Source organism: Sus scrofa, chromosome 18, assembly GCF_054392235.1.
Source record: "Sus scrofa isolate SSC_HxYL_T2T_F1_AM1 chromosome 18, Sscrofa_HxYL_maternal_Yorkshire_Landrace_v2.0, whole genome shotgun sequence".
Classification (NCBI taxonomy): Eukaryota; Metazoa; Chordata; class Mammalia; order Artiodactyla; family Suidae; genus Sus; species Sus scrofa.
In genome coordinates this window covers 28,173,736-28,189,435 of record NC_139400.1, presented here as the reverse complement: position 1 = coordinate 28,189,435, position 15,700 = coordinate 28,173,736, and the positions used below count along the sequence as shown (strand labels likewise).

General features: G+C 40.6%; 1 protein-coding gene and 1 non-coding gene across 16 annotated transcripts in view; both read left to right on the top strand.

The window, feature by feature from the left end:
• AHCYL2 (adenosylhomocysteinase like 2) overlaps nucleotides 1–15,700 on the top strand; it is a 172,082-nt gene that overhangs the window by 126,571 nt on the left and 29,811 nt on the right. For 14 of the 15 annotated variants that reach the window (XR_014833909.1, XR_014833908.1, XM_005657758.3 and 11 more), the window contains 4 exons: nucleotides 2,732–2,875; nucleotides 3,282–3,382; nucleotides 10,911–11,013; nucleotides 14,063–14,157. Coding sequence is in view for 13 of the 15 variants with exons in the window: in XM_005657758.3 (XP_005657815.2) it covers nucleotides 2,732–2,875; nucleotides 3,282–3,382; nucleotides 10,911–11,013; nucleotides 14,063–14,157 (443 nt within the window). In the remaining 2 variants the exon portion in view is untranslated. Of the gene's footprint in view, nucleotides 1–1,660; nucleotides 1,899–2,709; nucleotides 2,876–3,281; nucleotides 3,383–10,910; nucleotides 11,014–14,062; nucleotides 14,158–15,700 lie in introns of those variants that run through there. The other variant, XM_085005481.1, reaches the window with a different exon arrangement.
• On the top strand, nucleotides 12,582–12,689 carry LOC146394954 (U6 spliceosomal RNA). The gene has a single exon (XR_014834475.1). It is a non-coding gene; the product is annotated as a U6 spliceosomal RNA (small nuclear RNA).

The window sequence follows — 15,700 nt, the reverse complement described above, 5'->3', positions numbered from 1 at the left end:
AAGTCTGTATAAAGGGCTCTTTGTTAACAAATCTATTTTGGCTCAAAGAAAAACATTGGTTGAACTAACCTTAACCAGTTGAATGAATACTGTTAAGAAAATACTGTTCTTTCCTTTAAGAACAGGGTAGTGGTATAAATGATTTTTTTTTCTTTGAGTTAGAAGAACATGACTCAAGTCAAAAATTTGAGTACCTCTCTTAAGGGGAATTTAGGGGGTTTTTGTTGTTGTTGTGTGGTTGGCTTTTTTCCTGACTCATCCTTAGCAGCTGAAAAGGCGTAGGAAAGGAGAGCTGTTCTGGGAAGGGTTAGGACTCCATTCTCAACCTTTTAAATCATTGCCAGCCATCCACCTGCTGCGCGGGTAGATTAGTGGATGAAGGGGGTAGAAAAAAAACCCTGAAATAATATTGTATGTATGTATGTCATTCCTTTCCCATTTGGAATCCTAAAGCTAAGTGAGGACCATTAAAGTTGTTATATTTGGAGTTGAATTAAAAATACGTACAGGAGTTTCAGGTTAAGGATCCAGCACTGTCACTGCTATGGTGAGAGTTTGATCCCTGGGCTGGGAACTTCTACATGCCATGGGTACAACCAGAAAAAAAAAGTGTGCAAAAGCCAGTAATAATATAAGGTATTATTTATCAAGTACTTAGTTACTTTATGCCAAGCATTGCACTAAGCACTGTACTTATACATTATCTTAATCTTCTCAACAACTTGATTCTGACAAGTCATGTCTGCCTATTATATCAGTCTGCATCATAGCACATATTACAACCATATGGAAAGAAAAACTATAAATAATTTTATAGTTATTTGCCACGAAAGCAAAGAGAATCCACATCTGCCCTGTATCCCCAATACTTAGACTGTGCCTGGTACATAGCAAATATGCAATAAAAAATTGACTGAATGAACAACTGAATTGTGAATGCCTGAATGCATAAATGAATTAACAATCCTATATGAAACAGGTTCTGGTATCACCTCTGCTTTACACACCCAGAAGCAAAGACTGAGACTTCAACCAAAGTCTGATTCCAGAACACATAACCACTATATATAAACAGCCATTGGGAAGCATCAAAATCATCATAGCTCTGGCATAGTGTTTGAAATTTCAGGATATTCTGAATATGAACACTTTCTTCAAAAGCAATTTTCCTGTAAATTTGGGTCAGGATAAGGGAGGACTGTTATCTTTCCTCTCTCAGCTGGTAGAAGCATGGTTCCCCTGAGCCTCCGACTCATAATCTTTTTCTGAGTATTGATTAGTGAAACAGATGACTGCCCAGGAAACTGTTTCTGAGCTCTGTTGCCAAAGGTACTTTGAGCTCTCACTCACCCTGGGAGGGAGAACCGTAGACTTTTTGTACAGATTAGCTCCTTTTTGTACAGAACAAAAGTCCATCTGGGATTTATTAATTCCCTCACCTCCTCTGGTGCCCATGTTCATTCTTGTTGCCTCGTGGTAGGACTTTGCACCAGGGCAGTTTTCCAGCTCTAAGAGAGACACTTGGGCCCCTGCTGCCCAAATGCTTTGTAGTGCCATGCCTGATTAACCGGGCAAGGTCAGACTTGCCTTTTACAGCCCTCCCAGAGATAGACCCTTCACGGAGAAATCCCAGAAATGCCTTAATTCTCTGGATATAAGTAGATCAGGTGACTCTAGAAGCTCTGAGCTTTTTCAGCTTTCTCCCCTTAAAAAAATGGTGGAAGTACTTCTTATCTCATTGAGAAAAACATATAATGCTTTATAGACAGTGCTTTATGTCCCCCAAACTTCCTTTCCCCCCGCTGCCGTGCCGCAAACCTTGAGAACTATTTGGGAAGAAACTATCCTCAGAAACTTAAACATAAAGAAAGAAATTACTTCAAATCATCCAGCAAATGGTTAGCAACTCCAGAATTATACGAAGACTAAAAAGACCTCAGTCAAACATGGGAATAGCAGCAGCAGCAGCAGCTGCTGCCTGTTAGCCACGGTCAAAAGTCTTAAGACTGTCCACCCTCTAGTGTATATTGCCAAAAGGACTAGTCATCAGAGCATTTAATTATACCAAAAGAGGATTTATCTGCTTCTTTGGGAGTCAAAAATGCTTAATGCAGAACTCACCGAGGCCAGCAAGAAGGGAGAGCACACTGAATACTTCATTGTCAATGTCTAATTGGGTCTGCGGGCATAGCTCAGCCTCATCAGAGCCAGTCTAAAAAAAGAAAGCTCTGTTTTGTGAGACAAACACTTTTTGTGTGGTTCTTAATTAGTTTCCCATGGGTTCCTTATTTTCTAGGTCTTATCTGTTCAGTTATTGTCCTAAAACACAAATTACATCAGGTGCTTAAGCAGCAAACTGAAGGGTAGCTGAGATCCCAGAAACTCATAGGTTCATGACCATGATCTTGCTTTAAGAACTTGAACCTACTGGTGTAACCTCTCTTTTTTTTTTTTCATTTTCAAGGACCTCTGCATGTTCTGAAGGTAAAGTTAGCCCTAGTTTCCAGGGGGAATGTCTTTGGAAACCTCTCTCAGTGTCTCCTTTGTGGCCTGTGGATGGCACTTTCCGTAGGTGGTGATTGAGGCAGCTCTTCAGCGCCAATTAGATGCTTGCCAAATGTATACATTTACATGGTGCTGGATTACTAGCAAGGCCTCTGTTCACTCCATGGTTTGGAGTTTTAGAGGAACCTATTTTTTCTTCTGAAGGTTTTCTATTCTGTCATTCCAGCGGCTTCATATACAGATAGCTCGGATGATGAGACCTCCCCCAGGGACAAGCAGCAAAAGAATTCCAAGGGAAGCAGTGACTTCTGTGTCAAGAACATCAAACAGGCGGAGTTTGGACGAAGAGAAATTGAAATTGCTGAACAAGGTAAAGAAAACAAATGCATTTTCTTTCTCAAGCTGCCAGTGTCTTTTCATCCATATTCATCCCTTTTTATATTCTGGGGTCTAGTAGTTTGTGAAATTTCACTGTGATTTTGAAGAATAGTTGTAACAAAAGAAATATGAGCTCAGGAAACAGTGTGGGGAGGGATTACCCTCTAGCAGGTCATGGAAGAGGGGGGAGAGAGACCAGATACAGAAGACTGGGATACAGAAATCAAACACGGGAGCGTTTGCCTCTGAAAGTCCCTCAGGTTTAAATGTCTTGATCCCTTGAGAAACCTAATCTGAGAACCTGATCAGGGAAGGATCTTAGTACATTAGTACTATTTATTCTGTACCTCTCATACCCTCCTCTCTAATACTGCTGTGTATGTATTGGGCCTTTGCAGAAATGCCGGCGCTGATGGCTTTGAGGAAGAGAGCTCAAGGAGAAAAACCCTTGGCCGGAGCCAAAATTGTGGGTTGTACACACATCACTGCTCAGACTGCTGTGAGTCCTTTTCTTCCCTCCACATAACAGTAGTTAATAATAGCCATCAGCTATTGAGGGCTTGCACCATGCCAAGAACTAGGTTAAGAGCTTAATAAGTGTTAGTTCATTAACCCTCGTAATGGCCACATAAAGCACATATTCCTGTTTCCATTTTATAAACGAGGAAGCTGAGGCTCAGGGAGTTTAAGTAATTTGCCCAAGGGTGTACAGCTAGTAAATCATGAAATCTAGAATTAAACTTCAGTCTATCTGATTCCCAAGCTTTTGCTTTCTCCACTGTTCTACGCTACTTCCCTTATCTTTGCTTCCAGTGTCACTGCTACAGGGCAGCTCTGTGTTAGGTAGCTTTCAGCTGCAAATAAGAGAAAACCTGATTCAACCCAGACCACACAGAAAAGAATTTATTGTATTACATGGCTACAAGTCCAAGGGTAAGGCGGACTTCAGCTGAAGGATCTCAGGTCTCCTCCATAGAATCATCTGTCTTTGATTCTCTGGGAGCTGCCTCCCCACTGGGCTTACTTCATCCTCAGGCTCAGCAGGATGGCTGCAGCTCTTCCTGCCATCACAAACTGACATGAAAAGGAAGAAGAACCATTTCTTCGTCTCTCCCTAGAGCAAGGAAACCTTTCCCAGAATTCCTCCAGGATACTCTGTCATGTCATTGAGCAGAACTAGATCACATGCCCATGCCCCACTGTCCTGGCAAAAGCACTGGGGTTACCATGATTGGTTTATTTTTTATTTTTTTTAATTTTTTGTCTTTTTAAGGCCACACCCAAGGCATATGGAGGTTCCCAGGCTAGGGGTCAAATCAGAGCTGTAGCTGCCAGCCTGCACCACAGCAACAGCAATGTGGGATCCAAGCCGTGTCTGTGACCTACACCAGAGCTCACGGAAACGCCGGATCTTTAACCCACTGACTGAGGCTAGGGATCGTACCCTAGCCTCATGGATTCTAGCTGGGTTTGTTAACCACTGAGCCACGATGGAACTCCCCATGATTGGTTTAGACCAGTAATTTTCACCCTTATCAGATTCAGTGATCCCTTTTTATTAAAAAATATTCTGCAATGCTCCTATATTTTCTTGAAATTCAAATATAACATAGCTAGGGTACATATAATGTTGTAAAAATAAATCTTATTGAAATATGAAGGAAGAACAAAAGGAAAGCAATTTATAATAATAAAATAATGTATATTTCAATATGTAAGTGCTTGAGTACAAGTTTAGTAGAATAGTCAGATATTTCTACTTGCCTATATGCGTTGTTTGAATGAGAGTGCTACAAATGTATATATATAGAAATGTATTACTGGTTCCAGAGCATCAGCAGTATTGCCAAATTATATAATTTTCTGAAATTATAAGCTTCTTGTAAATTTATGAATAACAACGAAAAAGTTTTAATTTACATACTTGTTGCAGTCTTAATTATTTTTGTGTTAAAACTAAAACAGTACTTTTGTTGCTCTGTAAAGTGGAATAAAGTTCTAAACTCAGATAATTATAGATTTCTCACTCATGTGAGCTTTTCATTGGAACTTTTAAAATTGTGCCAGATATGGTATGATTTTTTGTTGTAGGAGACTGTCCTGCACTTTTTTTTTTTTTTTTTTTTTTGCTTTTTAGGGCTGCATCCACTGCATATGGAAGGTTCCCAGGTTAGGGGTCCAGTGGAAGCTACAGCTGCCAGCCTACACCAGAGCCACAGCAATGTGGAATCCGAGCCGCATCTTCGACCTACACCACAGCTCACGACAATGCCAGATCCTTCACCCACTGAGCGAGCCCAGGGATCAAACCCGCGACCTCGTGGTTTCTAGTCAGATTCGTTAACCACTGAGCCACGACAGGAACTCCAATAATAAATATCTTTAGCATATGGAAAAAAAAAAAAAAAGATTGTCTGCTGGTGCACAACACATATGTGGCCATATCCTTTATTAAGAACAGCAGAGATTCCTCGAGACACAGATAGCTACTGTAGCATCTTCCCTGTGACACTTTTCTGGGTTACGTATTTCTGAGGAAAAGAGTACTTTTGCGGCCCAAAATTAGTGTAATAAATTGAAAGGCTGTCTCTTTTTGAAGCTATAGACTAATGAATCAAGGCAGAAACACTCGTGGAAACTTTTTTGGGCTTCCCTGGTCAGGGACATGAGACTTGAGTGTGGTGGCTTAAAATAGTAAGAGCCTCTGTACTGTCTCATGTTGCTAAATTACATCTAGTTTCTTTTTTACCCCCTGGCTCACTGAACATTACCACTCTTCAAGGTTACTTTCTTTTTACTGTTCCCATCCCACATTTTTTTCTTTTTCCTTTAAAAAAAAAAGTTGTTACAAAGACATTTTGCTTTGTTTTATTTTGTTTATTTATTTATTTATTGGCCATACCCACGGGATACAGAAGTTCCCAGGGCCCAAGATCAAACTCATGCCACAGCAGCAACCCAAGCCACCGCAGTAACACCATACCCTTAACCCGTTAAGCCAGAAGAGAACTCCTGCTTTGTTTTATTCTAAATCTTTATTTTATTCTTCTAATTACAAAAGTAGTTCATGTACATTTTATAATATTTAAGCATTACCACTATCTATAATATAGAAAGACAAAGTCTCCATGCTCCAGAGATAACAGAGGTAACAGTTTCCTGTCTGTGTTTCTACTAGACTTGAATCTATTTATGTTTTTCAGGTGTGTTTCCATAGCTCCTTCTAACCAGATTCCTGAGCTACTCTTTCTAAACAGCAATGATTTAAAGTCTAGTTAAACCAGCTTCCAAGCTCTGCCCTTCTCCCACTCATACCTGCCTTCTCTCCTGCTTGAGGCCAGCAGTCTTGACTCATAGCTCTTTAAATAGACCTTATATTCTTGGTCCCAGCCACTCTTCTAGTTGATAGATATTGCTTTGTAGGTAAGTCTCAAAGCATTCTTTTGTTGGACAAATTCAGGAATCTTAGTTGTAAGAGAGAAATTCTTTAAGGTGAAAAAATGAGAGGGAAAAAATGGGATCAGATATTGAAAGGTAAAGAAATTAAGCCGTTAAGAGTAGTTCTGCTGTTAACTTACTATATGGCCTTGGGCAAATTATATGAAGAGGTTAGCCTAAATTAGTGGAGTTGTTTACAAATCCTTTTTTTATTAGACTTGTTACTTAGGTGTTCCCCTCGTAGCTCAGCAGGTTAAGGACCCGACATTGTCTCTGTGAGGATGCGGGTTTGATCCCTGACCTCACTCAGTAGGTAAGGATCTGGCATTGCCTTAAGCTGCAGTGCAGGTCGCAGATGCGGCTCGGATCTGGTGTTCCTGTGGCTTCAGCATAGGCCTCAGCTGCAGCTCCAATTAAACTCGTAGCCTGGGAACTTCCATGTGCCACAGGTGTGGCTATAAAAAATAAAAAATAAAAATAAAAAAGAATTTTTATTTAGTATACAAATATTAGAACATACAGATTCTTTAAAATAAAAATTATCAGTACACAAAGTTAACCACTGTCAGGAAATTTTAAAACAAACTTTTTTACCAACGCTTTATCCTTATTAAAATGGCTCTTAATCATAGCAGTAGGATGGTACACAGCCTTCTTAAAAAGAAGGCTCAGCAGTAGTGAACCTGACACAATAGGACATAATTCCACCCCTGTCCTTGCTCAGAGAGTTAAGGATCCGGCGTTGCCATCAGCTGTGGTTTAGGTCAAAGACACGGCTCTGATTTGACCCCTAGCCTGGGAACTTCCATATGCCTCAAGTGCGGCCCTAAATAAAAAGCCTATCTCCATCTTACATATTGAAGTAAAAAGAAATCAGGACCAAGTCAGTGAATTAAATTTATCTTAATAATTTTTTAAAATGTGAAATAAACACAGATGTTTAGAAAATTTGCAAATATAGTACAGATAACTTTTTCTGAACATTTGAGAGTAAGTTGCCAACCCGATGATGCTCCTACAAATACTTCAGTGTGTGTTTTCCACAAACAAGGATATTGCCCTGTGCAGCTAGTACAGCCATTCAAAATTAGGAAACTAACATTGATTCATTATCGCCATCTAAGCCTCAGATCCCATTTGAGCTTCACTAATTGCCCCAATATTTTTTTATAACCAAACGATTCAGTCCATAGTTATATGTCCCATTTAGTTGTCATCTGTCTTTAGTCTCCTTCAGTCCTGGACAGTTCACCAGTCTTTCTTTGACTTTCATGAACTTGGAACTTTGAAAGTTATAGACAAATTATTCTGTAGAATGTCCTTAATTCAGACTTTTAAGATCCTTCCTTATTATTAGATTCAGATATGTACCTTTGGTAGGAAATGATGCTGATTGTTGGTGGTTTTTTTTTTTTTTTTTTTTTTTTTTTTTCACTTAATCCTATCAGATGGCCCTTGATCTCAATTTGTCCTATAACTGATGTTCATTTTGAGGTGGTATCTGACAAACTTTTCTATTGTAAAAGTTATTTTTCTCCCTTTCTTGTTAATAAGTAATACAAAACTGTTAAATATCCCATTCTTCATCAAACTTCTATTTATTCACTCATTTATCTTTATGTGTATAGAGTCTTTGTTTCCTATTTTATTTAATAGGCTATAGTTGGTTACTGTTATTTATTATGATAAGAATTGTTCTAATTTTGGCAGGAGGAACCCCTTTAGGCTGGCTTCTGTGCTTTGTCTTTTGACATATCCTTTTCAGCCTTTGAGCACTTCCTTGGTTCTGTTACAAGATGATCTTGTACATTCTCTGTTCTCTCCCTGGAATCAGCCATTTCTCCAAGGAGCCTTGGTTCCTTTTTCTTTTCATGGATCTGTACTGTAGTGTTAACTTTGCTCTTGGGATCGCATTCTTCCTTGATTCTCTTTCATTAATTTTGGAAGATAATTGTCCATTAGCTCTTCACCTTCTGTACTGTTCTCTTCTTCTCCCTCTACGACTCCAATTACATGTAAATTAGACCATTCATAGTATACCATAGATCTTAGATGCTCTCTTCTGATTCCCCCCTCTACTCTTGTTTCTTTCTGTATTTCAGTTTGCTAATTTCTTTTGATCTGTCTTCAAGTTCACTGATTCTATCCTCAGATATACCCAGTCTGATGATAAACCTAATGAAAGAATTCTTTTTTTTTTAGAGTCACACCTGTGGCATATGGAAGTTCCCAAGCTATGTGTCCAATTTGAGCTGTAGCTGCTGGTCAACACCACAGCTGTAGCAGTGAGGGATCCACCTCACATCTTCGACCTACACCACAGCTCATAGCAACACCAGATCCTTAACCCACTGAGTGAGGCCAGGGATTGAACCCACATCCTCATGGATACTAGTCAGGTTCATTTCCTCTGAGCCACAACGGGAACTCTGTAATGAAAGAATTCTTAACCTCTGATCCCTTTTCAAAAAAATTTATAATGTTTCTGTTTGACTTAGTTTTATACTTATCTCTCTCCTGAGAGTTCCTATCTTTTCATGAATGTTGTCCATCTTTTTACTAGATCCCTTAATATAAATGTATTAATCATAGTTAAAGTCCCTGTCTGATCAAACATCTAGTTCATCTCAGAGTCTGGTTCTCTTGAGTACTTTCTTTCTTGACCATGTGTTAATTTTTTTGTTTGTTTTGTTTTTTTTACTTTATTGTGTGCCTTGAAATTTTATATTGAATGGTAGTATGTTAGTTTCTATTATTGCCATGAATTGGGCTGGATTTCAATTCTGTTGTTCTATACAAAAGAATTCAAATTCCTCCAAGCCAGAAGGCTCTCCTCAGTGTTTCAGCCTCGCGCTCAGGCTTTCAGCCACTTCTTCACTTGCCTGCCACAGGGGGGTGCTCTCTCCCAGTACATGTCCCACTTGCTCCTTGTTTGCTGGAGCTAGGCCTGGGTCTGGTCTAGCCTCAGCCTCAGGCAGGCCTCTGTGAAGGTAGGACTTTTTCAGTGTTCCCACCTCTCTTCTCTATAATAGCCAAACTTTGCCTTCTATCTGTGCTAGGTCTTGAGCAGAGATAATTTCCTCCTGCAGAGATAGGAGATCTTTACTTAGTATCAATGTAGGATGCTGGGCCCAAGAGAGTTTCCACTATTCTCCCAGGAGCAGAGTTTTTGCTTCTACCCTTCCCCAGAAGCAGTGGATCTTTACCTGGTCCCTGGTGGCAGGTATAATTTTCCTGTTTCTCTTGCTGCAGTTTAAAAGTTGCATCTTGTGAGAGAAGATTGAGGGCAAGTCCCCAGGTTGCATGCTTATCGTTTTGTCTTGTTTTGTTTGTTTTTTTGTCTTTTTGCCATTTCTTGGGCCGCTCCCACGGCATATGGAGGTTCCCAGGCTAGGGGTCTCATCAGAGATGTAGCCACCAGCCTATGCCAGAGCCACAGCAACTCAGGATCTGAGCTGTGTCTGCGACCTGCACCACAGCTCACGCCAACGCCGGACCCTCAACGCACTGAGCAAGGCCAGGGATCGAACCCGCAACCTCGTGGTTCCTAGTTGGATTCGTTAACCACTGTGCCACAATGGGAACTCCTATGCTTATCTTTGAGGACAGCCAATCAGCTTCTTGCCCCGAATCTTTCATGTCAGCCCTTGAGTAGAAGTCCCTGGAAAAGAGCTTCATGTGAATATGAAACCTCATGCCTGCGGCTACCAGAATTTTCATACTGACACTTTCCCACACTCAGCCTTTACTAATAATTCATTAAAACTTTAGCTATTTTTTTCTTACCCTAATGTATGGCAGCTACTCCCTTCCAACAGTGAAGCACTGTTCCCTCTCTCCTTAAAGGAATTTGTTGCTCTTTGGACTTCAGTTCCTCAGTTGCATTATGATGTCAGCTCTTCAATGGGCTCAAGAAAAATTGTGGTTTTGTAGATTATCCAGCTTTTTATTGTTGTTAGGGTGGAACTTTTCTTGCAGCTTTCTATATTCTAAGAAGAAACAGAACTATAAATTGGTCATTTTTAAAAAAGATGTTTTGACTCTAAAATCCTTGGTTTAATTAAAACTTACAGAGAGGCCCAATATGTTAAATGAGTAAAAGCATGGAGCTCAACTGGACTTTCCCCATACCTACCCCCAACCCTGGCCCTCTCCTCAAAAAATATTGGAAGTTTCTGTAAAGCACAGTTTGAAAATCATTGGCCTCAGTTATTCCTAATATGCTTTCTCAAATTGTCAAAAATGTAAACCTAAACTTACTCTCCTTGACCAGTTGTTTTGGCCCATGCTTGCTCATCTTCTTCTTTTTCTTCTTTTTTTGTCTTTTCTAGGGCCGTACCTGTGGCATATGGGGGTTCCCATGCTAGGAGTCTAATCAGAGTCACAGCTGCCGGCCTACACCAGAGCCACAGCAATGTCAGATTCGAGCCGTGTCTGTGACCTACACCATAGTTCATGGCAACACCAGATCCTTAACCCACTGAGCGTGGCCAGGGATCGAACCTGTAACCTCATGGTTCCTAGTTGGATTTGTTAACCACTGAGCCACGATGGGAACTCCCTCATCTTCTGCTTTCTCTTTAATATAGGTGCTTATGGAAACTCTGGGTGCCCTGGGGGCACAGTGTCGATGGGCTGCCTGCAACATCTATTCCACTCTCAATGAAGTGGCTGCTGCTCTAGCAGAAAGTGGTAAGATCTTTTGTATGTTCTTTTCATCTTTGGGTAAAGTAAGTTGCAGTAAAGTTTCATCATTTCATTATATATCTATAAGGAAAGTTGACATTTAAAAGTTGTCTTGGAAGAAATATTCTTTTTTTTTTTTTTGTCTTTTGTCTTTTGTCTTTTTGTTGTTGTTGTTGTTGTTGTTATTGTTGCTATTTCTTGGGCCGCTGCCGCGGCATATGGAGGTTCCCAGGCTAGGGGTCCAATCGGAGCTGTAGCCACCGGCCTACGCCAGAGCCACAGCAACGCGGGATCCGAGCCGCGTCTGCAACCTACACCACAGCTCACGGCAACGCCGGATTGTTAACCCACTGAGCAAGGGCAGGGACCGAACCCGCAACCTCATGGTTCTTAGTCGGATTCGTTAACCACTGCGCCACGACGGGAACTCCTATTCTTTTTTTTTTTAATTGGAGTATAGTTGATTTACAATATTGTGTTAATTCCAGGTGTGCAATGATTCAGCTATATGTGATGTAGGCCAGCAGCTGCAGCTCTGATTCGACCCATACCCTGGGAACCTCCATATGCCATGGGTGCGGCACTAAAAAAAAAAAAAAATTCAGCTATATGTGTATTCTTTTTTTCAATCCATTGTAGGTTATTATAAAATGTTGAATGTAGTTCCCTATACTACTCAGTAAATCCTTGTTGTTTATTTCATATACGGTATTGTGTATCTGTTAATCCTGTACTCCTAATTTATCCCTCCCCACCTCCTCCTTTGGTAACCATAAGTTTGTTTTCTACATCTGTGAGTCTATTTATGTTTTAGAAATAAGTTCATTTGTACTATTTTAGATTCCACATATAAGTAATATGATATTTTTCTTTCTCTGACTTCCTTCACTTAGTATGATAATCTCTAAATCTATCCATGGCATTATTTCATTCTTTGTCATGGCTGAGTAATAATCCATTGTGTATATATGTGTGTATATATTTACATGTGTATATATATTTATATGTGTGTGTGTGTATGCGTGTGTGTGTATGTATACACACACATATATCACATCTTTACCTAGTCATCTGTTGATGGACACTTAGGCTGCTTCCATGTCTTGGTGGATCCCTATTCTTGATGAGTTTGCTCTCTTTCTGGGCTTCTCTTGTTAAATAAGATTGGGGTAACTGTGCTGCTTTATAGTCACGAGTATCTTCTTATGTCTAATATTCCATTATTAGTTAATGCTTTGCCTTGACTTGCTAATATTAGAGCACCAGTGAACACTATTCACTGTGTGAGATCATATGGATTAGAAAAGAAAACGCTTCAGGCATGGATGTGTGGTCCCATTGGTTCTTCAGCAGTATGCTCTGATTTAATGCTTCTGCTTCTGCTTGAGCAGTAAACAGGTGCTTCTGCTTGACCTGGTAGATTAATATTTGATCACAACAGTCACTGACACTTGAAGGACAAAAGAAATAAGAGAAATTTGGACTCTGCCAATTTCTTGCCTTTACTCTTTGGCAGCACAACCCAGATCAGGATACCAAACACATGGCTTTAGAGCTCTTAAGAAATCCTGGGAGTGCTCGCTTCAGCGGCACATATTCTAAAATTGGAACGATACAGAGAAGATTAGCACGGGCCGCTGTGCAAGGATGACATGCAAATTCGTGAAGCTTTACATATTTTTATCTGGAATCTAATATACGGCACAAATGAACCTTTCCACAGAAAAGAAAATCATGGATTTGGAGAATAGCCTTTGTTGTTACCAAGGGGGAGGGGAAGAGAGTGGGATGGATTGGGAGCTTGGGGTTAATAGATGCAGACTATTGCCTTTGGAATGGATAAGCAATGAGATCCAGCTGTGTAGCCCTGGGAACTATGTCTAGTCGCTTATGATGGAGCATAATAATATAAGAAAAAAAAATCTATACATGTATGTGTAACTGGGTTACCATGCCATATAGTAGAAAATTGACAACACTGTAAACCAGCTATAATGAAAAAATTAAAATCATTACATTAAAAAAAAAGAAATCCTGGGGAATCTCTTTAGTGCATGACTATCTCTCTTCATAAGTACTTTGAGCATTTTATTTGTTCTTTCATTTGCATTCATTCATTCGTAAAGTCTTTATTAATGTATTATGTGTATGAAGTACTTATATATAAATATATAGGCCAATTAGTTGTACATATGTATTCATTTCTCTTTTTCCTCAACAAATGCTTATTGACCTACTCTAGGAGATATTAGGACAAATGAGATGATGTCTTTGCATTCAGTTATACTGTGGTTAGGGGGAGAAGACATATAAATAATGATAATACAAGGACATATGATAATACCACAGGAGATCACAACCCACAAAGTATACTAGCAAAGAGCTTATAAAAGTTCAGATTCCCTGAGAGCTCACTTCCAGCTGAGTTAATAAAGCTTCATTAGGAACATGACACATAACTGGGCAATGAATTGTAACAACATTTTAACAGAGAGAGGAGAGGGTAAGAGTTTTCCTGATGAAGGGGATGGGATGACTATATGAAGCAAGAAGGATCAAAAAGGAGTTACTACTGTGGTGCAGTGGGTTAAAATCCAACTGCCGCTGCTCAGGTCACTGCAGAGTCGCAGGTTTGATCCCCAGCCTGGTGCAGTGGGTTAAAGGAACTGGCATAGGTGTAGTCACAGCGGCAGCTCAGATTCAATCTCTGGCCCAGGAGGTTCCATATTGCCACAGGTGTGGCAGGAAGGAAAGAAGGAAAGAAAGATGTATATATTTCTGGTTTCTTCATTTTGCCATTAGTCATATTTTTAGCATCTAATATACTCCTGGCCCTTTTGTTTGTCCTTTTTGGTCTGAGAAGAATAAAATGACCACCAAAGACAAAGGAGTAGGTGAAAGGGCTGTGAAGGCAATACTGATCAATGAAGAAAGTCAAGGCAAAAAGTACAGCAGAACGAGAGAGTTTGGAATTAGGAAAAACCAGCATCTTCTTGCCAAAGGGTCAGTCCTTTTTTCATCCCTTAATGGTCTCTTTTTGTTCCTTTTTTCTTAGGATTTCCTGTGTTTGCCTGGAAAGGAGAGTCAGAAGATGACTTTTGGTGGTGCATTGATAGATGTGTGAATGTGGAGGGCTGGCAGCCAAACATGGTGGGTTAGGTTTCTTTCTTTCTTTTTGTTTTTAATCATTTGTCTTTTTAGGACTGCACCTGCGGCACATGGAGGTTCCCAGGCTAGGGGTGGAATCAGAGCTGTAGCTGCTGGCTTATGCCACAGCCACAGCAACGCAGGATCCAAGCCAAGTCTGCAACCTATACCACAGGTCACGGCAACGTCAGGTCTTTAACCTACTGATCGAGCCACTGAGTAAGGCCAGAAGTAGAACCCATGTCCTTATGGATATTAGTCAGGTTCGTGAACCACCATGGGAATTCCCAGTGGGTTAGAGTTCTGCTAACACAATTCTGTTGGGACCTGGGGTATAGAGAGGAGGGAGGGGATGGTGTGGGGGAGGTTTCCCAACAGGAAGGAAGGAAAATGCTTCCTTTACTGACTAATGTACCTGGGCTTCCAGCAGAACCAGATGTTTATACTTACGGCATCCCAAGAATATCAAATCTCTTTATAGCCTCAAAGTGCTTATAGTTGTCAGTGCTGGTCTACAAAGCACTCATACTCATCAGCAACATTAAAATGCTGCTCAGGGTTCACCATGACTGGTTAATGTAAGATTAATGAGTCACCGTCCCCTACCACTGCTCGCCACCATTCACCACCAGCACCCCAACAACAACAGTGATTGAAACACACATGCACACACATAGCTCCTGTGGTAATTAGCATTCTCTGTAGAATCACATGCTAAATTTGTAGTAAACCTGACAGGATTCCAAGTTCAAATTTCTTCTCTTTATTAATTTCTCACCTTAAGTAAGATGAATGGCAGTTTGAGGGGGATGGTGGTTTTGCTTAGTTTTTATTTTTGTTTCTTTTATTTCTTTTAACGGCCGCACCTGCAGCATTTGGGGATTCCCAGGCTAGGGGTCAAATTGGAGTTGCGGCTGCCTGCCTACGCCACAGCCACGACAAGGCGGGATCCAAGCTGCATCTGCAACCTACACTGCAGCCAGGCCAGGGGTTGAACCTGCATCCTCATGGAGACTCCATTGAGTCTTTAACCTGCTGAGCCACAGTGGGAGCTCCTGTTTCATTTTTTAAAAGATCAAGTTCTTGGAATTCCCACTGTGGTGCAGCGGGTTAAAGATCTGGCATAGTCTCTGCAGCAACTTGGGTCACTACTTAGGCATGAGTTCAGTCCTCAGCCTGGTGCAGTGGGTTAAGGATCCTGTATTGCAGCAGCTGTAGTGTAGGTCACAGCTGTGGCTCACGTTTGATCCCTGGCCTATGAACGTCCATATGCCACAGGTACAGCTAAAAAGAAAAATCAAGTTTTGTGGTTTTTTGTTTTTTGTTTGCCCTAGCCTGTAACTCCTGCAAGCAGAAGTTCTTGGACCAGGGATCAAACCCTCACCATAGCAGTTACCCCAGCTGCCACAGTGACAACACCTGATCTTTAACCTGCTGCACCACAAGGGAACTCCTAAAAGACCAAGTTCTTTTTTTATTTATTAAAGGATAGTTGATTTTTGGATTCACAGTTCAACAGATCTTGGAAGACAATGAAAATAAACTT